Raw genomic sequence first — 23,949 nt, 5'->3', positions numbered from 1 at the left:
ATATTACATTCAAACTTTCGTATATTAATTATTATTGTTAATATATATATAATATTGTATATATATTAACAATAATAATTAATATACGAAAGTTTGAAATTTCATTCAATATTAATTATATATGATTGTATATATAATATTTAATATATATAATATAATTATATATATATTAATAATATTATAATACATATATAATATTATATATAATATTACATATATATATATTAACAATAATAATTAATATACGAAAGTTTGAAATTTCATTCAATATAAAATATAAAAATTCGCATATAAACTATAACCTGCACTTAAAATAGGAGATCTCCATTTTCTTAATTAATTAATATTAATAGAAAAACTGTCTGAATAAAAAAAACTGATACATTCGAAGTTCATTCGTTCCAAGCTAATTACTTTTATGTCATTTCATTTAGCTAATTGGTACGTGGACGAGTCGAAAAACATGCCTTTGTGCGGAAATTCATCTGGAGCAGGGTAACTTTCTTCACCAGTTTGTAAATTATCACACATGAGTCGCTTGAAAGCCACATTCGATTACAACTTGGTCAATGTTCTTTTTAATTTTCGTCTCGAAATTTACTTTGACTGTTTAATTTGACAAATCCACGAAGAGATGATCCTTCTGAAAAACATTCCGTACTAATTATCCACGTGTATAACTATGCAACTTTGGCTTTTGAGCGGCTCATATTTCATTATATCGTACGCTGCTACGTTTAATAAATAAATGCGTGTATTTTTGTTGAATACAGGCAGTGCCTTCCTGGCTACACGTGTTTACAAGGATACGGCGAAAATCCGAATTATGGTTACACAAGTTTCGACACATTCGGCTGGGCCTTACTCTCCGCTTTTCGTTTGATGACGCAAGATTATTGGGAAAATCTGTATCAGCTGGTGCTCCGATCGGCTGGTCCGTGGCATATGTTGTTCTTCATCGTTATCATTTTCCTCGGCTCCTTTTATCTAGTTAACTTGATTCTCGCTATTGTCGCGATGTCGTATGACGAATTGCAAAAGAAAGCAGAAGAGGAGGAGGCTGCTGAGGAGGAAGCTATAAGAGTACGTAATCCTAACTTTAAAAATTATTACCTTTACAAAATGAACGTTTCATCTTCATTCAGTCAGAAGTTGTAAAAAATATTATACAATAAACTTTAGTAGCTCGATTTAAATTAATAAGATTCTCGAAAGATCGTAATTATTCATTAATTTATATGGTCTTTCTAACTCTTTGACTGATTTGTATGATTATTCCAAATCTAATTATTTGTCTACGTATTCTGCATTGATCTTAAAACAACTTTGCGTTAAATCGCTTATCAAGAACTTTGTACTAGCAATTGTGGTACAAACTTTCTCTTCAACGCGACTACAATGTTTATCCTACAATCAAATGCCTCTCTGAATAATGCTATACTTGTCGTAACTAACTATTTTTGTCAATTAATGATCCTACTTAGAATAGTCGAGTAAATGCATTAAATACTGCCAGCAATGTTTCAAGAAATTCGACCAAAAGCGAATCGGTCGTCTTTAAAAATTAATAGTTCCATTCAGCAACAATACGACGAACACGAGTACAAATTTTCGTTTGTTTGGATTGTAACAGGAAGCCGAGGAAGCAGCTCTGGCCAAAGAAAATAAGCTGGCGGCGCAGGCGGCGGCTCGGGAGGCGGCAGCCGCTGCGGCGGTGGCCGCTGCCGATCAAATCGTCAAATCACCGTCAGACTTTTCATGTCACAGTTATGAACTGTTCGTTGGCCAGGAGAAAGGAAACGATGACAACAACAAAGAAAGAATGAGCATACGTTCGATCGAATCAGTCAGCGAGCACAGAGTGAAACAGATCAACAATCACACGACCACCACTAAGCCACGAAAAGTCAGTGCCGTAAGTGTCTGACTGGCCCTGATGTCACACTATTTTCTTTCGACCATCGATTTATTTCGACCTCCCTTCGAACGTAATGTAACACCTTTTTTTTTTTTTTGCCTCCTGTTATCGAACTTGTCCCCCTATGACCTCGCTTCTACGAGAGCGATTCACGCGAGGCTATTCGATCTCGACTCGACTCGTCGATGAAAATTGAAAGTACGCTTTTTTTATTTTTATTCCGATCCTTCCAGTTGGTATGGTACAGCTAGTACGGTTTCACGACTGTTCTTATGATGGTCTACACAGGCCTGTCCACGGGAGGCCGTGTTATTCTTTTCCATTTGTGAATTGAGGACTCTAGTCGGTGCAACGGGCTTTGCCAACACCGAGAAATCGACTTACTTAGGAGTGGATTCTAGAAAAATTTGCAAAGAAAGTTTACTGTTACCAAATGAAGGAACACTGGACGTTAAAGAGTGTCGACTGTCATAACACGGGCAATTATTCCAGAAATCGAGAATTTCGAAATTTTGAAATATTTCCAATCACTCCGCTTTTCAAATTCCCGAGCTTCCCACTTCTTCAGACGTCCAACTCCCAATCTTTCGAAAATTCGAAATTTCCAATCTCTCAGAATTCCAAACGGACACTTTTGCTTCACTTAAAGACAAATTTGACACAACTGAAGATAACTTGCGACGAATGGAGGAGGAAGCGAGAGTCTCCCGACGTGGACAGCTCTGTTCTGTTAGTTTGCTTGCAACGATGCATTTCGAAGGGCAGGAATGGCACAGATTCGTCTTGCTAAGCATTTCTCAATTGACGAATGGCAAATTCTGTGCAGGATCGAGGATCTAGACACTACATACGTAGAAGCTAAATAGGAATTTAGGCAGGCGAATGAGAATGGTGGATAGTTTTAATTCTGAAACGAGGAAAACGTTTTCCTACTTAGGCTGAGAGTTAGCGTTTGAAAAAGCGACGAGTCGAGCCCTCTCATAAAATATTATATCTATCGCTCTGTAGCATGCTTGTCGTAAACATTACTGTAATCGATTGTTGAGTAAGCGAAACAAAAAGTTTGGTAAATCGTTAGGTGCGCTTATTGAACTCCTTGCTTTTCGTTGCGTTTCGAACTTCTCTTCACCGATTTCTGTCTTGGTTTTCGAATGGCGTTTGATGATTTCCGACAGCGTTGCATTCGTTTTGGTTTCATCATCATCCGTCTGATTCTCGCGGACGCGTGTTTGACAGTACTATACAGTAGGTTATCAGTCGATTCGTAAATTAACGTGCCATTCTGTGACGTCTTGCATGGTAACGCATGTGTGTAGTAGAGAAAGGAGATACGAATTTTCGATTCGAAAACAGGATTAAAACGTGATTAACATCTGAAAACAACACGTTTGCCTTTAACGAACACGTTTCAACGTTTTCATCGTTTAATTGATGATCATGTAACGAACGAATTAACGTTTTACATAACGTTAGCCAAAGGCATTATTGCTGGAGGAAAAAATTCCCAAGAAGGTTGAATGAATAAGATCTCTGTTTTAACATGTATTTAGTAACGTGTTGATATATTATACAAATTGTTAGAGATTTCCAAGAAGCACGTATCTTTGAAGAGTGGACCTGTTACTTTGGAAATAGTCTATTATCATGTTTAGGTGTCTTATTATCGTTGGCAGTGACGATAATTTCAGCGTTGAATGCCATTTTAATTTATTATAGTTTAATTAATTTAATTTATATAATTATTTAATTGTTTTATTTAATTTAATTATAGTTTATACGTATTGTCTGTAGAACAAACCAATTACTGCAAAAGAGAATAAAAAAGCTACATTTTTGACCTTGGAATAATAATCAGGCTAGTATTAATACTACTGTAAAATTACTGTAATAATATTACTATAGTAATATTACTTCCTAAGCCCCAAAGAATGAAAGCCTCTCTTCATAGTATCGTACAAAGACTCAGTATCAAGGTGTCGGATCCACGTTCCAAAGAAACGTGCCTCACATCAAGAAATCCCTAATAATTCATTACCTACAAGGATCTAGATAGAAAATATTCCCGTGAAAAGAAGCTATTAAAATAGCTTATGGTATTCCATAAAAGCTATTCCAACTACTTCGATATAGATACCGCGGATCTTCGTGTCTCCCTTACATTCGTTTCAACAAACAGCGACATTCGATCAACCGTTGTTCCATCGTTTTTACCCTAATATGTTGCGACGACAGTCTGTATCATTCTGTCTCTGCGTGTATAACATCATGCTCTATTTCTTTCTTTCTCTCTCTCTCTCTCTCTCTCTATCTATCTCTATCTCTATCTCTATCTCTCTATCACTTCTTTGTGTATGTAACGCTTTTGCAAGTAATTATATATAAAAACATACATACATACATGAATATATATATATTATATATATATATATATATCCGTATCGAGTGCCTCCTTGGTGTACACATTAGACAACGTTACGAGCCGTTTGGTAGGAGATATCTTTTCTTGTTTTTTTCTTAAGGTCTCTCGCGCCGCTAATGGCCAGTTTACTTATGCCTACCAGGAAAGCCTGCGGAAGGTATGTGTGTCACGACGTGTCTGTCACCGCCGACCGTACGTACTAAATAGCCTGTACAGGATCCCACGATCCGAACAATTTCATGTCGACAACCAACCACCATCGATCGTCGAACGGTTCCCACGCGTTGGAACGATTTTTATCGAGTCAAACTTCGTTGCCATTAGAGGATCATTTATTGTTCATTTAAAGGATGCTTGGAGATTCGACGGTTCGCGGAGTGGAGTTTCTCTATATGGAGTGGAAATATATATATTTTTGTCATTTGCATTTGCTGGCGTGGAGATCGATCTGAAGCGAAATGAAAGAACATTGAAAGTTTATCGAAGAGATTTTTTTTTTTTTTTTTTTGAGATAATACGAGCCTCTGAGACTTCACTTTTTACCAGTTTCATAGTTAAGAAATGAAGTTACCTTCAGTTCTTAAGAAATGAAGTTATCTGATCCCGCATTTCTTATTTATGATGAGAAATATACAAACGCACAATTGACAATGTGAACTCCAAAGTAAATTTAAAAAACAATCCCTAACATTGTCACCTTTCTTTGCTTTTCAATTAATGAAGTCAGTGTGAGCAAAATGAAACACAATAAAAAACAATAATGGACGAGTGAACGAATAAACGTAAGGTATAGTTCAGAGCAGTTCACAAGTCCCTATTGGAAAAACTTTCTTTTGCCCTCCACTGTGTCAATTGACCATTTTTGATCGTTCAAAGGAGAATTGATTAAAGTTAATTTTGATCAAGAACATTTTGATCGACTGGTCAATCATTCAGATCGATTTCACTTGGAAAAAAAAAAAAAAGAAAATGTAACTGAAGAATTAATATATTGTTGCACAGGGGGGAAAAAAATCACTCCGAGATGTTCAGAGTCTCAAACATTCTTCGTTAACTGATTTCTTTAACGAGTTGTCTCAGTGTTTAGAACCATTCGTAACGACTCGCGTCAATTCATGAATTCTCATCTCACAGAGTACTATGTTGAGCTTCACGTAGCGTCCAAGCTCACGAGAATGATATTAGCAATGCCAGAATTACTAGATAGGAGTCTTTTGTCTCGCTCCAATGAAGGGGCCAATTTCAGCTTCGATTCTAATCTCAACATGGTGATCATAACTTCCACGTTCGTTCTAGGGATTAAAGCTCATTGTCAATAAAGTGGTTTGGAGCTTTCGAGTTTGATAGATCCTCCGAAGACTCGTCGAAGAGTCCCCCGTAGGAAAAGCGGCGCTTAACCCTTTCGGTACAGATCTTCTGAATAAAGCCTGAACAAGTTTTTGGTCTTTTTTACAAAGACTGTGAACAAATAATGACGAGAACTACGTGATCACCTGATCATTGCACAGCGATATACTGATTGGACTGTGAATTTTTACGCGCAGAATATATATGAAACGCGTACAGATAAATTCACAGGATATAATTATATCGATTTTATTCCTTTAGATCCAAAAATATATTTTGAAAAAAGCTGATACAGGATGTACAGGATGCCCTGAAAAATGTAGTACTATCGAACAGAGTGTAACTCGCGCGTAATAAATTTCAATTTAAATGTAATTCTCCCACGGAGAAAATCAGACTCCCCTCGATGCTGTATTTTGCAAAACACGCTTGCATCCTGTACGTTATTCGAAGTTACGTTTTGAAGAAGTCAACTTCAACGCAATGTCTACCAATTTATAACAATTTAAATCTATTAGATTTTACAAGAGAGAGGAATATTCAATTTTCCAATGATTACAATAACTCGGTCACTTGCAATCGTTGCGAATTGCGATTTAAGGGGGCAGGACAGTTTGACGGGCCTAAAAATTACAAATACTTTGGAGGGCTAGCAAAAAGGGTTCATTTTAACACACTATGAACTATAAAAAGCAACATTAAAAAGGAAAGAAAGAGGGCTCTTATTTAACTTTTTAACGGCATTTTCAAGCCAAACAGAATTAGTTGCAACAAAAAGGCAAAAAAAAGTTCAAAAGTAAATAATATTCTCTAGGGATTGACGATTCAACATTTATATTTTTGTGAAACATATGAAAACAGCAACTATTTGTTTTTGACGTATCGAATTTGTGCCAGAAATTTCTACGTTTTTTGTTTGTATTTTTGGAAATTGTTAAAAATTACAAAATGTTCGATCGTCAATCCTTAGTAAATGTTACATTAAAGATACGTAAACTTGCGCACCGTTTCTAAAAACCTAGATTCGAGAAAAACGCGTTTAAAGTTTCAGTACGTAATTTTTCACATGTATCCTTCACTCACTTTTCTTACTTATATATCGCGGCTCACAATTCTTACAATTCACAACTAAACTTGATTCCAAGTCCCCTAATATTCGATTCACCAAAAGTAATATTCGAATCACACGATTTACACTTTATAACACTGCTTAAAGTTGTAAACAGCGATTCAATGATTCTGTATCCGCGGATTTACTATTATACTATTATACTATTTACTACTATACAATGATATACTACTACTTTACTACTATTCTATGATTCTGTATCCGCGGATTTACTATTATACTATTATACTATTTACTATTATTACTATTATACTATTTACTATTTACTATTATACTATATATACAAATTCAATGATTCTGTATCCGCGGATTTACTATTATACCCCAAAATAAGTCGTTTCAAAGGCTAGGACCATTTCTATTCTTATTTCCAAGACTTCAAACTACTATTTAAAACAAAACAGAAAAAAAAAAAAAATCGACTTTTCGAAAATTTCAAGCTATCCTGACCCCTTGACCCACAGCGCATATATTTGTTCAACGAAAATGATCACAAACTTTCTCGAAACTGTTTCGCGCGCGTGACATGATTTCCATTTCGAGATGTATGTACATATGTCCGACAGACCGGAGTTCCGCGGAACGACGTCCGTTTCGAAAGTAGCGGAAAGTAGTTGGTTCGTAGGGCTCGAAAGGGTTAACATTACGGGGCGAAACTGAACGAGGAGAGGAACACCTGCCTCACCCCTGCCTCCCTTGAAACAGTTTCCTCCCTCTTTGACCACGCTTTTCGGAAGAGGTTCGATGAGACGGTGAGAGAGAAAAGCGGTGGCCCGCTTTGTTGTAATTTCAGGCGAGCCTTAGTCTACCTGGCTCACCGTTCAATCTTCGCCGAAGCAGCCGCGGTAGCCATCAGTTCACGATCAGAAACGGCCGTGGTCGTTTCGTCGGCCCACCGGGAGGCGACCGGAAACCGCTGGTCCTGTCGACGTTCCTCGACGCGCAGGAACATCTGCCCTACGCCGACGACTCGAACGCGGTGACGCCGATGTCCGAGGAGAACGGCACGATCGTTGTGCCGGTCTACTACGCGAATCTTGGGTCCAGGCACTCGTCGTACACGTCGCACGCCTCGCGTCTTTCGTACACGTCCCACGGCGATCTGATCGGCGGGATCGCGAACGCCGGCAAACCGATGACCAAGGAGAGCCAGCTGAGAATCAGATCCGTCAGGCCGCCGTCCGTGAACGGGCATTTCACGGACTCGAATCAGAAGTACCATTACGTGAGTAGACGACTCTTCTAGGGGAAGGAAGTTGTGGAGGAGAAATGGCACAGGAGGGAGTGTTTCTTTTTTTTTCAATTCTTGGGCCCAAGAGTAGGTAAAACTTGCCAATTTTTCTGTTGGTAGGCAATTGCCAACATACTGTCCAAGAATGGGTAAAATTTTGAGAATTTATCTTATACACATTATTATATATATATATATATATATATCTTTTGACACGTTACAATAATATACATTATTATTTATATCATTTATATATAATAATTATTATATATATTAATTTATATATTTATATATATCATTATTATATATATTAATTTATATATATTATAAATAATAATAATTTATATATATTATGATATATTTTTATATATCATTATTATATATATTAATTTATATATATCAGTATTATATATATTATTTATATATATCATTATCATTATTATATATTATATATATATATATATATATATATATACGTTACAATAATATACAATGCAGAGTATAACCGAATCAGTAACTATATATTTCATGTAAATCATTTTTCATTACCGTTAATATTAAAATACACAACAAAGACGCACATCAATTTGCAACTTTGAAAAATTTTAATAATTTTTCAAAATTGCGAACACTTTTTCTGTCTCTAACAAGAAATAACTATTCGTCAATTTATTCGTTGATTCAGTTATACGATTCACGTGATACGAATTGTTATATGTAATAATGATAATAATAATAACAACAAGGTTGAAGATTTTGGTGATATTCATTTATAATTTTTTAACTATTAAAGATATCGCGATGTAAAAATAATCTTTTTTTTTTTAATTATGTACACTATTTTATCTTTGTTTCCATAATGTACAATAAATTATAAATTAGTGTTCATTTAATTGGTTTTTGCAATGTACTGAATTTCCGAATTGTTTAAAATAAAAGAATAAATCAAGTGTATATTTATTAGGTAATTGAAATTGCAAGCTACTAAAAAATTTAGATTTCGGATTACATAGAAATGTCATACAATATGACATATGTAAGTACAAGATGTTTTAATCCTTCCATACAATTACCTACTACACTATTTATTAATCGAAAAAATTCTTCAAATGAAACTTGTTTCATGAAACTTATTTCGAAAGGAATATCTTATAATAAATGTTAGATTTGTCCAGGTGGAGATGCTTCCACTTTTATCTTATACAAATGTGAACTGTAATTTTTTTATCAACCTACCTCATTTATATTCAGTAATTACTATCGGAGGCGTTTCAGCAATTACTTGTGAGAAAGATTCGTCTATTTTTGGACAGTTCAAGACGGTCTCAAGCAATGTAAGACAGTTATTGATCTAGCAAATTACAATGTAGTAAAAATTACGTCGTTCGTTCTGCTTGATGTCAGATACACTTTTCTATACACTGCTCAATTATCACGGGGAATTTTCATCACAGAAATAAATATTTTATTTTATCTTCAGGAGGGTGATCTGGAAGATCCCATGGGCAAGGCAAAGCAACAAGACAATCCGTTTATAGAGCCTTCGCAACAACATGCCGTGGTTGATATGAAAGGTAAATTCATTTAAAAATAAACCACGTGTAAAATATCTTCTATAAATAAAATATTCAACAATTTACTTGTTAAATTCAATAAACTAAATTGTAACAATTTGTATAAAATGATGTATTGCATATTGTGATATGTGTAATCTCTAAAGGAAAAGGGCAAACTGCAAACATTCTTTTTTTACAGACGTAATGGTACTGAACGATATCATAGAACAGGCGGCGGGTCGACAAAGCAGAACACCGGAGCAAGGAGGTAATGTCGAGTGTTTAGCTCATTCGCTCACGTTACTATCTTTTTCTCTTACAGTTTTCTATCACCCTTTAATCACAGATGTGTATCTCTTGTGTGATGAGCATCCTATCGTTTTTGATGTACACCACTGTTGAGACTCTTGTACAGTTTTCTCTCCGTTTAATATTCAGTGCTGAAAGATTTTTGTCTGAGCGCCTTGTACATAGTAGACCGACTCCTACATTACGTTTATACGTTATATACATATCTATCTGTACTCTCTCATTTTTTTCTATTATTTAATTTCAACTTACAATTACTGTCCAGACTGTCGTAACCAAGAAGAATTGTTTCTATTCTGTTCATTATTGGTCGTCACTAGGCAATTGGGAAAGTCTTCTGTCGTTTCTTTTGTGATAGGAATGAATGATGCAGAAATATAGAAAAATATTTGTTCATTGAAATAAATCTACGTAATGTACACTATAAATTATATAGTTCTATTTTATAAAGTACACGTAATATACACTATAGATTATAGTTCTATTTTATAAAGTACAGGAGAAAGTTGTATGGTTCGTTTTTTTTATAAAAGAAAGTATCATTTGTCAAAATAGAAATAGGTATTTTATATTTCTGTGATTGTAAAACTTCTTTGCAACGAATAATAATGGTAATAATTTTCTTAAAATTTCTGAAATTATCTCATATTCTGCAAATATAAGGAAATCTCTTATATTTCCATCATCATTCTTTACTATCGTATATACAGAAGACAGAAATTCTTTGATTACCTAACACTGTTATAACAATACCAAACGTGTGCTACGCGTGCATGGTATAACTCCTATTGATCCTACTAAGTTCCATTTTTTATTATTATCTTTTAAAAAAAAAAAAAAAAAGAAGGAAGGAACTGGCGATACACGACATGAACGATCATCTAAATCGCAATGAATAGATTCGTCGATGAAATAACTGCAGTGCGTAAACCCTCGAACTCTTGGATGGATAAAGTCAGAGACAGAGAAACGAGAAAAAAAAAAAAGAAAAAGTGAAAACGTTTGTAGTAGTTTTTCTTTTGGGGAAACAGAGTTTGTTTCCTGATACATACGACACAGATTAAAACATCCTCGCTGCAGCTGCACGGTCGCTTCGTGCCTGGATTTTGCCTCAGCTCCTCGTCTGATCACCGACGTACACTGCAGCGAAATTTTAGTTTTAACTATCTTCGGTACGAACTAAACTCTCAACTAAATTCGATAGGTATTGCTGCATATTTATATTTATCGTGCTTGACATTAATACGTTGACTGCTACGGTGGTAACGTTTCTATTTCTGCAAATATTTTAGAATAATTAAAATAAAATGTTTATTATATTTTAGGGTAATTAAAATAAAATGAATATCGTCATCGACATGAAATTTTAAATAATTATATTATAACTTATATTATAACTTAAGTTTATATTATAACTTATATTATAAATATTTTATATTATATTATATAATTTATATGACTTATATTATATTATATAATTTAATATAATATTTATATTATAATACAATAATGTTTATATTAAAATATAATAATGTTTATATTATAACTGGATATGTAAAATACGTCTTCATTGCGCCTTTATGACAAAACTAAATATTCCAATGAATATTGTGCAACGTAACAAATATAATAGGGGAAAAAAAAGTGTAACTTTCGCGTGGCAGTCAACGTCTTAACGACATAACAGTTTTCATCCTTCCCGATTTTTAAAAATTTTTAAAAATGAGAAATTACTCCTTAAGAGGGAGTATTTTCAAAATACAAAATTATTGCGAAAGTATCTCGCGTTTCGCTTTGTCTTCGTATTGTGAAACAAACAGACGAGCAAACCGTACCGAAGATGTTAATGGTTAATATTTTTTCGCGAAGGCACTCGCTTCGAGGGCACCGCCGCGTTTGCTTGCGTCGCACAAACAAACAACGTAGAATCGAAAAGCTTTCACGAGGGACGATTATCGTCATTCGCCGTGCCATCGACAGTACACTAAAAAGTGTGATTAGAGCTTGTAAAGCGACGTAATCAGCGAGAACGCCAAGCAGTATTGCTTGGTCGCACATCGATCTTAGATTGCTCTAATATACACACAACAGCCAATACAGCAACGTTTCGAAGGATCGAATCAGATTGTTTCATCACCTTTCATTTTCTTTTTTTTTTTTTCCTTCAATCGTTTCTCGCCTTTTTCTAATTATTGTTTATATCACTTCTAATTATTATTTATCCATCCTCGTGACTTCTCTATTCGTAAATGAACGAGATTTTCTTTTTTTTTTTTTTTTTTTTATTGACATTATCACAAATTTCTTTTCTTTCGTTTTCAATGTGAAGATTCAATATTCGGAATTCCAATTTTTTGGAATAGGATTGTAAATAGCATGTTTCCTTTCATTTTTGTTTCTCCATTCTACCAGTATTATGTTCCACCAATTGACGATTAATCCTAGAAGCAGATGTTTCAAAGATATCAGTACCTTCGTATTAAATATTTGGACTCTTCGAGCCTGCCGAATTGAAAATAACGAAAATAATGCAAATGTTCTGCAAAATTATTTCATTTGGCATATTCCAATATACTAATTAATATATCAAAGGTGCCAATAGCTTTAGAGTATCTATGTTATGAAATACAACTCCGAAACGTAGCAGAATTAGCAAATTAAAGTAACAACAGCTCGCGGCTTAGTCTTTCTAGGATCAATCGCACATCGAACGTCCACGGAATTTTGAACGTTCTCGGATTACCATAAAATTGTTTTTACCCCTTTTTTTCTCCGCATAGCGACTCATGCAGCAGCACTCTTGCTACCCACTTGGCCGCTTCGATTTTTCTTTTCAACAAATTTCCCTGCACAGCTTTTGGGCTGCGCGTGTTCCCCTGCCGCTTTTGCACATTCATGCAAAAAAAAAAAAAAAAAAAAAAACGCTCCCGACGCAGTCGTAGCCTTTTTTTCTTTCACTTTCTTTCCCCTCCCGTTTGCTTTTGCCAAAGCTCCGTAGAGTTTTTCCCAGTTCTCTTAGTTTCCCTTCGTTTTCTTTCGTCTTTCGCTGTGATACGTAGAACACGCTTGCCTGTTTACTCGTATATTTGATAATCTGTGATCCAATGAGTTTTAAAAGAGGCTAAAAGAAAGCAAAGGAATGTATCATGATAAAGAGATTGTGCAAGCTTGATGATGAGAAAAATAAGAACGAGAAAACCTCTTTCCCCAAAAAGAGTGGTGCCAGACAAAATTACTAACACGCGTTACAGTTTCGACCTATTACTTTCCGACAGACGACGACGAAGAAGGGCCAAAGTTTAAGGACAAACTGTTGGCCGCGATTCTACGTTGCATCGATATCTTCTGCGTCTGGGACTGTTGCTGGTTGTGGCTTGAGTTTCAAAAATACGTGTCACTTTTGGTGTTCGATCCATTCGTAGAGTTATTCATCACACTTTGTATCGTCGTCAACACGTTGTTCATGGCGCTCGATCATCACGACATGGACAAGGATATGGAACGGGTGCTCAAGACAGGAAACTACGTAAGCGATACGAATTCTTATAATACACTTGCCATTAGCATACATACGATACACACCGTCGTCTGTTAATGTTTCATCCTTATTCTACGAAGAAGAATTTTCTATCGCTGATTTCTACGTTCTTACGCTCGTATTTTGAGTATTTATATATTTATTTAATAATTTACATACTTTTATATAATTATATAAATATATAATATATAATATAAATATTTTATATAAATATATAATATATAATATATAATATAAATATATAATATATAATACAAATATTTAATATAAATATATAATATATAATATAAATATTTTATATAAATATATAATATATAATACAAATATTTAATATAAATATAGAATATATAGTGCAGATATTTTATATTTGTATATATTTTATATAAATATAGAATATATAGTGCAGATATTTTATATTTGTATATATTTTATATAAATATATAATATATAATATAAATATTTTATATATATATATATTATATAATTAAATATTTTATATAATTATATAATTAGTGATTAAATATTTATAGACGATGTTACACGTATACACAATATATATTCCGTTGTTATTAATAGAATATTTATTAGTAATTGGTATTTTCTCTTATACAAAAATATTTCATATTTTCCTTCTCTTCCAACTGAGACGTTAACAACTGTATATAATTGTAGTTCTTCACGGCAACGTTCGGTATCGAGGCTACGTTGAAACTGATAGCAATGAGTCCGAAATTTTACTTTCAAGAAGGATGGAATATTTTCGATTTCATTATCGTCGCACTTTCGCTACTGGAGTTAGGATTAGAAGGTGTCCAGGGTCTTTCCGTACTGCGATCGTTCAGATTGGTAAGTTAAGTGTTAAAGAAAGAAGAGGAAATATGATTTATCATTAGACTGCGGATTTAGTACATGATAATAGACGTAAAAATATTCAAAAAAACGTACAGGAAAACATATGATAAAAGTAACAGTATCAAAAATAACGATACATGTTATTACATTCGGAAGATAGAACATTTTTTTTTTTTTCATTCAGATTAAAATTCTTCATCCATAGAAATCCACGGTCTGCTCGTTAACCTCTTGCGCTGGAATCAGGCCACTGAGAACTTTTCGAGAACTTTTTGTTCCAAATTGCCACATTTTCTCAGTTTTAAGTATATTTAAATATAAATATACTTAAATATATTTAAGTTATATTAGATATATATTTAAGAATATATATATAAATATATTTAAGTATATTTAAATAGTATATTTTAAGTATACTTAAATGTAAAACCCGGGCAAAACAAACGACAAATTGATTACCTCGTAATAACTTCTATCCAGTGACGTCACACCGACGAGTTCAATAGAAAAAGAAAGCGACAAATTGAACGTAACACGGTCACTCGTTATGGTCCGCGAAGGCCAGTTGCCAGCGCAAGGCGGCCCGTCGAACGATCTTCGTATAATACTTTTCCCTTTATCTATGCCCTTCATCTTCTCTCTCAGTTTCGAATGTCAATAACTCACTTTCCGCTTTCAGTTAAGGGTGTTCAAACTGGCGAAATCGTGGCCTACGTTGAATCTGCTAATCTCCATCATGGGCAGAACAGTAGGCGCGTTAGGTAATCTGACGTTCGTGCTGTGCATCATCATCTTTATTTTCGCGGTGATGGGTATGCAGCTGTTCGGCAAGAACTACACAGACAACGTTGACCGGTTCCCGGACGGGGATCTACCAAGATGGAATTTCACCGACTTCATGCATTCGTTCATGATCGTTTTTCGCGTACTCTGCGGGGAATGGATCGAGTCAATGTGGGACTGTATGCTCGTGGGCGACGTTTCTTGCATACCGTTCTTTCTGGCCACTGTCGTCATCGGTAATCTGGTTGTAAGTACACACAATTGACCCATCGATTTGGACTCCAAATTATTATTAAATTACTCCTTCGAGAAGGTTTGTCTTCACTTTGCCTATTGGTAACTCGTGAACGAACGGCACGATGAACCACTACTGACTCTAGGTTTTATTATTTTCAGTGATAATCTCTTGTGAATTTCCAGTTTTCAGGGTTAATCGGAACAAAGTATGTTGAACTGAAAAAAACTGAAGACTCGCGAGATGAAATTTAGTAACAAAAATCAGCCGGCAGCCCAATGTGTATATTATCGCATAGATCTACGAAGTCATTGGTCATTAGGACTTTCACATTAGTATTTTTATTACGATCATTACCTCATTGTCTTTCTCACAGACTTCTCATCAATTTCTTCCTTTCTCTCAACAATTTTTTTCAATTCAACGTACGACATGTTTCAATTCTGTCTCTCCTTTTCATCTTTCAATTCTTTCAAATTCAACGTACGAGATTGACACATACCTCTTCCACGGTATTTATTTATGATTTTCAAGAATTAAGTTCTACCCGAAGGTATATCTTTTAACTCTTGCCTCCTAATTAATTCAAAATTAAAATTCACATTTGTGTGTCTTGAAAAGAGAGAGAAAAAAAAAAGGAAACTGCAATCGTTCACTCTTGAGAGTACACACGTACATCCCCCATTTTTCGTTCCTAAACATCACACCAATTACTCCACACCAATCTCTACCCTTCGTCGTTTAAAGATAAAAGCAAAAAAACCATGTTTGATGTGCCAACGAACAGGTGCTGAATCTCTTCTTGGCGTTGTTGCTGAGCAACTTCGGCTCGTCGAATCTATCGGCGCCGACCGCGGACAACGATACGAACAAGATCGCGGAGGCGATCGATCGAATAGCACGATTCGTTAAGTGGATCAAGCGAAATGTCCTTTATCTTGCTAAAATGATGCGAGCCAAACTCACCAATCAGATATCCGATCAGGCGCCAGGTGAGGGACCGTCCAACAGTTGGAAAGAAGGTTTATATCCAATCAGATCGCTTGCTGTGTGCGCTGTTGTAGTTCGTGGCACTGTTTTTCAGTTCTGCTTTTCACTTTACGAGAAAAAAAAAGAAAAAAAATCAACGAACGAACGACAACGAATGTCTCGTTTCTTTATGTTCTTTTATTTCGCCAGTCGACGAAACCGAGGGAAGAAAATATAATTTTGCGAGAAAATTTAGAAAAAAGGAGAAAGAAACAGCGCGAGGATAGTTAGCGAGATCAGTTTCATTTTTAATATTCAATTGGTCTCTTTTAGATTTGATGCTTTTCCTTTAGAATAGGATTTCATTCTTCTTTCTTTTTTTTTTTTTTTTTTAAATGATTTGTTTACGTAAATGAGAGAGGGAGAGAGAGAGAGAACGTTGACTGGTGATTCTTTCCTTTCTTTTTTTTTCTATCTTTTGAACGCAGACTTTTTGATCAGTTCGCTATTTTTCTACGTTTCTTCCACGAGTCGCAAGATTAAAGATGATAGAGAGGAAGGAGGGCAGCGATGGAGGATAGATTAATTTTTGCTTCGCTGATTAGCTTGGCAGTTATACGTTGCTTTGCCTATTATTTTCACGTTTTGGAGAAAGTGGAAACGTTTCGTCTCTTCGATGAAATTAAAAAAAAAGAAAAACGAAAAAGATCGCTTCAATAATTTGTTCAATATCGATCGAGTGTAGATTATTTTTGGAGCATCGCGCGATACATCTGGATTCATCTAGACTGGCTCTGGATTTAAAAAAGACAAAATTCTAAATTAATCGCAAATGTGTAGCGAATATTGTTGAAATGAACTTTGAAATATATTTAGTATACATACTGGATGTCCTGAAATAATTTTCGTCAGGTATTTAACGAATGTGAGTAAAAAAAAGAAACGAAAAATTCGTAAAAATTTCACGTTTGAATCGTACGAATTTATTTATATTTATGGCAATTCTTATGGTAGTCGTGTGTAAGTCTAGCAACAACAGAAATGAAATTTATTTTACAAATTGCAAGCTACATGATCTTTTTGATGTAAAATTTTTAAATAATTAATATTATCAGTTGAAGTATATACAAAATAAATTAATGATTAATTCACTTACTTATTATTTTCTATATTAAATTAATTATAATTTTATTGTCATCTTCAATAATTCAGTTCAGTAAAGAGAAAGATTTTTGCGAACAATATTTTACATAGTTCACGTAGCTATGTAAAATCATTGTTACTTTATTTCATGGCATCCAACTGAAACAATGAACATACAAATGTATACGCCAAAATTACATTACTATTTACAGTGAATTGCTCGTCAATTTTTGCATTATGTTTTCAAGCAATGATGTCGTATTCTCTTCTGTTTTTTACAATTTCTGCTTATTATTCATATTTTGCAACAAAGGAAGAAAAGAAAAGCAATTACACCTTCTTCGATTCTGACCTAGTATTAAACTACTACAACATAATCCATCATGTATCGCGTATTAAAACTAGCCACACTTGTACACCGTCGTTAATTTATAGCAATTCTTACAATTAGTATGATACAATATCGTTACAAGAAGTTAGACAAAAAAAAAAAAAAAAAAAAAAAAAAAAGATACTGCATGAAGCAAAAAAAGATATAAAAATTCTGTTAAAAAAAAAGGAAAAAGAAAGAAATATATAACAGAGTACAGTATTTCTTTATATATTTTTTTTTTCTTAAATATCTTCGAATAGAGAAAAAAAAAATAAATGATCGACAATTGCATAGTTAAAGAAGAATTCCATGCAGAAAAAATATTTTTTGACAAAATCGTTCTGATAAGGGCGGGTTAGAGATTTTGTGTGACTGTGCAGATGGAATTGATCGCGATGGGGACCTAGATCTTGCAGATGGCGAGCTCGATGCGTATAGAGATAAAAAGAGTGCCAAGGAGTTAAACCAACTCGAAGTTGCTATCGGGGATGGAATGGAATTTACTATTCATGGTAAGCGTGTCGAGGAAGAAGGAATATTTTCTTCGATTCTATGTATTCTACGTATTTAGTAATCCTTTAATTTAATCCTCGTAGAAGATTGGATTAATCCTGACTCGATAGATATTTTACTAATATTAATAATTCTTTTATTTATTATCATATATCTTAATTTTACACGTTATGATTTTCGTCGACAGAATCGTCAGCTTGAAATTGTTTAGCTGTCATATATCACAATGAATGGATTTTTCTGTGCATTAATAAAATAAAACGTTATAATATTACTAAACATATGATAAAGTAACAGTAAAATATTCTGAAGTATATTTTATAATTATAATTTTATAATTATAATATTACTGAAACACCTGTTGAGTTGAAGTTGATTATCATATAACAAAGTAACAGTAAAATATTCTGAAGTATATTTTATAATTATAATATTACTAAACATATGATAAAGTAACAGTAAAATATTCTGAAGTATATTTTATAATTATAATTTTATAATTATAATATTACTGAAACATCTGTTGAGTTGAAGTTGATTATCATATGGCAAAGTAACAGTAAAATATTCTGAAGTACATTTTATAATTATAATATTACTGAAACATTTGTTGAGTTGAAGTTGATTATCATATGACAAAGTAACAGTAAAGTATTCTAAAGTATATATTTTATATTTTCTTATCATTGTATGTGCCTCTTAAACTTTCTTCTATCGTGTGATAATAACATGATAATGTTCGTTCGTTGCAATAATATTTGCGATTTTATAAATAATTAAATGAGATAATATTTCGTTTTTCAAAGGAGATCTAAAGAATAAGTTGAAGAAGGGTAAACTGTGCATGAACAACAGCAAAGTTATAGCAAATTCGATAAACCATCGTGACTACAGGCTGGACAACGATTATATTAATAACGAGGACGATACCATCAGGTGAATTTCTTTTCTAGATTTCTAGCCATTGTTAATTATTGTTGAAAGGCAATTGTTTCAGTGATAAATTGAGTTGATCACACACGTGTTTGTTTCCTCTCTCTTTTTTTTTTCCTGGTACTCTTTGCGCAGTAATAAATCGTATGGCAGCCACAAGAATAGAGCGTTCAAGGACGAAAGTCACAAGGGAAGTATGGACTCGCTGGATGGAGAAGAGAAGAAGGATGCGAGCAAAGAAGACCTGGAACAAGAAGAAGGTAAAATGTTGAAATATCCTGAAACGAGTTTTAATTTGTAGATTAAATGATAAATTGAAATTTAGTTAGTAATGAACTGCGAACTCGAACAATATAATAAACTAATGCTGGATGAAAAACGAAAATTAGGAGAGATCTTACAGAGATCTCATGGTGAACAAAAGAATTGTTTTTCAATTATTTTTATTCTCATTCTGAGAAAGATCTCTAGGACAGATCTCTCATAGTAAACGAAAGAATTATTTTCAAAAATTTCTTTTAAGATCTCGGAGAAGAGGGAGAGGATAAGGATGGTATCCCAGGGGACGCAATTATCCAAGCAGATGAAGATCCCATCGAGCCCGACTATCCGGCTGACTGTTGTCCAGAAAACTGTTACAAGAAATTCCCGTTCTTAGCTGGTGACGATGACGCTCCATTTTGGCAGGGTTGGGCAAACTTGAGACTGAAGACCTTCCAACTAATTGAGAACAAGTATTTTGAGACTGCCGTCATTTTGATGATCCTTTTGAGTAGTATGGCTCTCGTAAGTACATTTCGCGTCTTCCATTCTTTATTATTTTATTTTATAAATCACAATTATTTTTTATTATTATTTTATTTTATAAATCACAATTAAGAATGTATTTAAGAGTTTACATTTTGGAAGAGTGTTCTTTAACTTTATATTTTTCTATAACGAAAAATTTTTTCTTTATTACTTTATTTTATAAATCACAATTTTTTTTATTATTTTATTTTATAAATCACAATTTTTTTTATTATTATTTTATTTTATAAATCACAATTTTTTTTATTATTATTATATTTTATAAATCACAATTTTTTTTATTATTATTTTATTTTATAAATCACAATTTTTTTTATTATTATTTTATTTTATAAATCACAATTTTTTTATTATTATTTTATTTTATAAATCACAATTTTTTTTATTATTATTTTATTTTATAAATCACAATTTTTTTTATTATTATTATATTTTATAAATCACAATTTTTTTTATTATTATTTTATTTTATAAATCACAATTTTTTTTATTATTATTTTATTTTATAAATCACAATTTTTTTATTATTATTTTATTTTATAAATCACAATTTTTTTTATTATTATTTTATTTTATAAATCACAAATTTTTTTATTATTATTTTATTTTATAAATCACAATTAAGAATGTATTTAAGAGTTTAGATTTTGGAAGAGTGTTCTTTAACTTTATTTTTTTTCTATAACGAGAAAATATATATATAATTCACACTTGTAAAATCTGTGTCGCTTAATGTTCCAGGCCTTGGAAGATGTGCATCTTCAATCACGACCCATTCTGCAAGATATCTTGTACTACATGGACCGAATATTTACTGTGATTTTCTTCCTCGAAATGTTAATCAAATGGTTGGCTCTCGGTTTCAAAAAGTACTTCACGAACGCTTGGTGCTGGCTTGATTTCATCATTGTCATGGTAAGTCACATTTACTCGATCGATCCTGTCACGCCATATAGTTTATTATATAATCTAAATGTGTGTAATCATTTTTTTCTTTTCAAGAAAAATTTTTAACTTAGTCTTTATTCTTCTTCACAAAAGATTCTTTGATGAAATAAAATAAACGATTACTCACATGAGCATTTTTAACCTTTTGCGGACAAATGTCGCTTTTACATATACTTCCGTAAATTTTATTCATATTTTTTAATTCGCAAGTGGTATCGTTGAAAAAAAGTTAAATTACTCAACTTTTGAAATTGAATTTATATAAAATTACAAAACAGATAAACAAAACAGTGAGTGATCTAACATAAATTTTTATAATCATCTATAATACAACGATATTACTTGACTACGTTATTTTAATATAAATTGCAAGCGAATTCTACCGCTGTAAGGACAAAGAAACGTATCGATGCAAAATTTAGAAAATCCTCGTCCGCAAAGGGTTAACGCGAAAAAGAAATACTTACAATTATAATATTTTTACGATCTACTTAATAATCTACTTGATAATTTAGTTTACACCGCAGCTAAACTTCGTCTACCTCCCCGAAAACAGAAACAAGCTTACAATGAAAATATCAAGACACTTGTACAAAGTACGTTCCTTCAACGGCCAATCTAACAACCTTGTATATAGTACATAACTTTGCGAAAATAACGAAACCGAAGAAAAAAAAAAAATCTACAGAGATAATCTTTCTTTGAAAACGTCTAAACGTTGCGAGAGAAATTTTGTAAACTTGTTTCGAAACGCAGACAAAAAGAAAAAAAAAAAAAAAAAAAAAAAGAAAAGAAAAGAAAAGAAGTCCCATCTTCAAGATCTCTCTGAATGACGAAGTGTCTCCTTCACCTTCTTCTTCTTCTTCTCCTCCCAACCAATATCAAAAAAAGCCTGTTCGCGAAGCAGAAGAGCTCAACGTGGAAACTTTCTCTCTCTCTCTCTCTCTCTCTCTCTCTCTCTCTCTCTCTCTCGTGGTGGATTACTAATTGTAGAAACCCGTCTACGTATAAATAACGTTATATATGTCATGTGTCATGTCTCACCTTCCATCTGATCGATATTTGATGATGATGATAGCTCTCACTGATCAACTTGGGCGCCATCTGGGCAGGCGCTGCCGACATCCCGGCCTTCCGTTCCATGAGAACACTGAGGGCCTTGAGGCCTTTACGAGCCGTGTCACGATGGGAGGGCATGAGAGTAAGTCATCGGCCGACAAGAAACCAAAAAAGAAAAAAAAAAAAAAGAAAAAACACCGAAAAAGACCGGTCTTATTCGGCGACCATTGTCCGATCGTGCAAATCTGACGGATTACTGTTTCATCGTTGTCACTGAGACTTGTAACCTATTTTTAATACAGTCGTCATGGAATTTAAATGTGACTTACATACACTTGACAAACTCTGTAGATTTTTAATTTATTCTTGAATTTCGCAAGTTTAGGATAAACTGACTTCTGTAACTGAGGAACTTTTTACAATGCTGTTGGAATAATTCTAATCTGGACAAGAGGTGAATAATAATAATATTATGGAGGATTGAATCAAATTTCAAGAAATGTGTCGTTGATTGAATATTACGTTGATTATTTAAATAAACGAAGTAGTCGAACGTTAATTAAATACCACAAAAATTATAAAACGACATACTATAAAAAGAGACCAAGAACCTTTTTTAAGAACGATATTTCATAGAGAAGTGGAATATGAAATAGATCTCGTGCAACCCTTAACACGTTCGTCCAAGAATTTGTGAACATTACATACACACCTATTGATATTGATTATCAATTATCAAACTTCTATGATATTATTCGAGTGACAATATGTGAAAACAATCTCTGCGTGATCGTTTTTTTTTTTTTTTTCCAAAATTGGATGACTCTTTACTACTATGAATGGAGAATTGATTCGTCGATGCTCGCTCCGTCACGTTTGCACCGAAGGCTTTGGTTTCCCAAACGGGTCGATAGGAGGAAAGAAAAAACGGGGAAAAGTGAAAGTTAAATAGAGAGGAGGGGGAACAATCAGTAAAAACCGAGAACAAGTGACGAGGGTGGACATGATCGCTGCAGCGATTGTAGCGTTGTTACTCTGTGGTGTGCTTTCCGGTGTGCAGAGGTACACTGGTGTCTCTAACTTGGTGTCTGCACTGGTATTGGAGTTTTTTGTCGTACTAGCTAATGCCGATGTACGCCTTTCCTAAACAGTCTCTTTTGACACAGTGATCGTTGTGCAAAGTACCGTGTATCTATACATATGAATTACATATATATATTTTATATATATATACATATATACATATTATATTGCTTTGTGTGTAATGTATAATCTTCCTTGTGTGTTAATGTACGCGTCTGTACTACGTATACTATATTATATGCGCGTGTAATTTTGGAAACTTGGTCATCAGGATTTTGATTTTTTTAACGTTGCAACGCGTTACGGTATCATCTTACGTTGCACGAATAATAACGGGGCATAAAATGTATCCCATAATGACAATGTTGGCAAAAAATTTATCGTTAGTACATGAGATAAGATCTTGAAATATGAATAATTAGAGAAAATTAGACAACGTACAATCCGCTTTGTTTGTTTATTCAAGTTAGTAGATTCTCTGAACCTTTAAATGACAAAATGGAAATTTCTGAGAAATATCTACGTTAGCTAGTTCTTTCGTCATAGTGTGCGAAATGAAAATGGAGAATTTCTCTCGATCGTCTTATCGAATTCTTCAATCTGACGACGTGAAATTGATACCTAAATGCGTTGTGGCAGGTGGTATGACGAACCTTTTCATCTGTTTCAGGACGGAGCCGATGATCATGCTCGCAACCGATAATAACTCTCTCATCAACTCATTGCTCTCTGCATTGTTGATCGTACACGTCTGTATGCGTGCAATCGTATTTTTCAGAGTCGAGGACGTAAAAACATAAA

The 23,949-nt window shown here is 33.5% G+C and overlaps 1 protein-coding gene across 17 annotated transcripts in view; it reads left to right on the top strand.

Moving 5' to 3' along the window:
* Positions 1 to 368: 368 nt before the first annotated feature.
* LOC122531000 (sodium channel protein para) overlaps positions 369 to 23,949 on the top strand; it is a 33,984-nt gene continuing 10,403 nt past the window's right edge. For 4 of the 17 annotated variants that reach the window (XR_006307168.1, XM_043658514.1, XM_043658506.1 and 1 more), the window contains exons 1-16: positions 369 to 495; positions 774 to 1,083; positions 1,634 to 1,915; positions 4,438 to 4,494; positions 7,607 to 8,038; positions 9,525 to 9,618; positions 9,800 to 9,868; positions 13,161 to 13,435; positions 14,120 to 14,293; positions 14,979 to 15,329; positions 16,105 to 16,339; positions 18,183 to 18,314; positions 19,122 to 19,251; positions 19,384 to 19,508; positions 19,772 to 20,034; positions 20,800 to 20,973. Coding sequence is in view for 16 of the 17 variants with exons in the window: in XM_043658514.1 (XP_043514449.1) it covers positions 419 to 495; positions 774 to 1,083; positions 1,634 to 1,915; positions 4,438 to 4,494; positions 7,607 to 8,038; positions 9,525 to 9,618; positions 9,800 to 9,868; positions 13,161 to 13,435; positions 14,120 to 14,293; positions 14,979 to 15,329; positions 16,105 to 16,339; positions 18,183 to 18,314; positions 19,122 to 19,251; positions 19,384 to 19,508; positions 19,772 to 20,034; positions 20,800 to 20,973 (3,180 nt within the window). In the remaining variant the exon portion in view is untranslated. Of the gene's footprint in view, positions 496 to 773; positions 1,084 to 1,633; positions 1,916 to 4,437; positions 4,495 to 7,606; positions 8,039 to 9,524; positions 9,619 to 9,799; positions 9,869 to 13,160; positions 13,436 to 14,119; positions 14,294 to 14,978; positions 15,330 to 16,104; positions 16,340 to 18,182; positions 18,315 to 19,121; positions 19,252 to 19,383; positions 19,509 to 19,771; positions 20,035 to 20,799; positions 20,974 to 22,084; positions 22,208 to 23,949 lie in introns of all 17 variants that reach the window. The other 13 variants (XM_043658515.1, XM_043658509.1, XM_043658503.1 and 10 more) reach the window with 9 other exon arrangements.

This window comes from Frieseomelitta varia, unplaced genomic scaffold, assembly GCF_011392965.1.
Source record: "Frieseomelitta varia isolate USP_RPSP 00005682 unplaced genomic scaffold, Fvar_1.2 scaffold_371, whole genome shotgun sequence".
Classification (NCBI taxonomy): Eukaryota; Metazoa; Arthropoda; class Insecta; order Hymenoptera; family Apidae; genus Frieseomelitta; species Frieseomelitta varia.
Note: the sequence above shows the minus strand (reverse complement) of the source record. Positions and strands in the feature narration are given on the sequence as shown.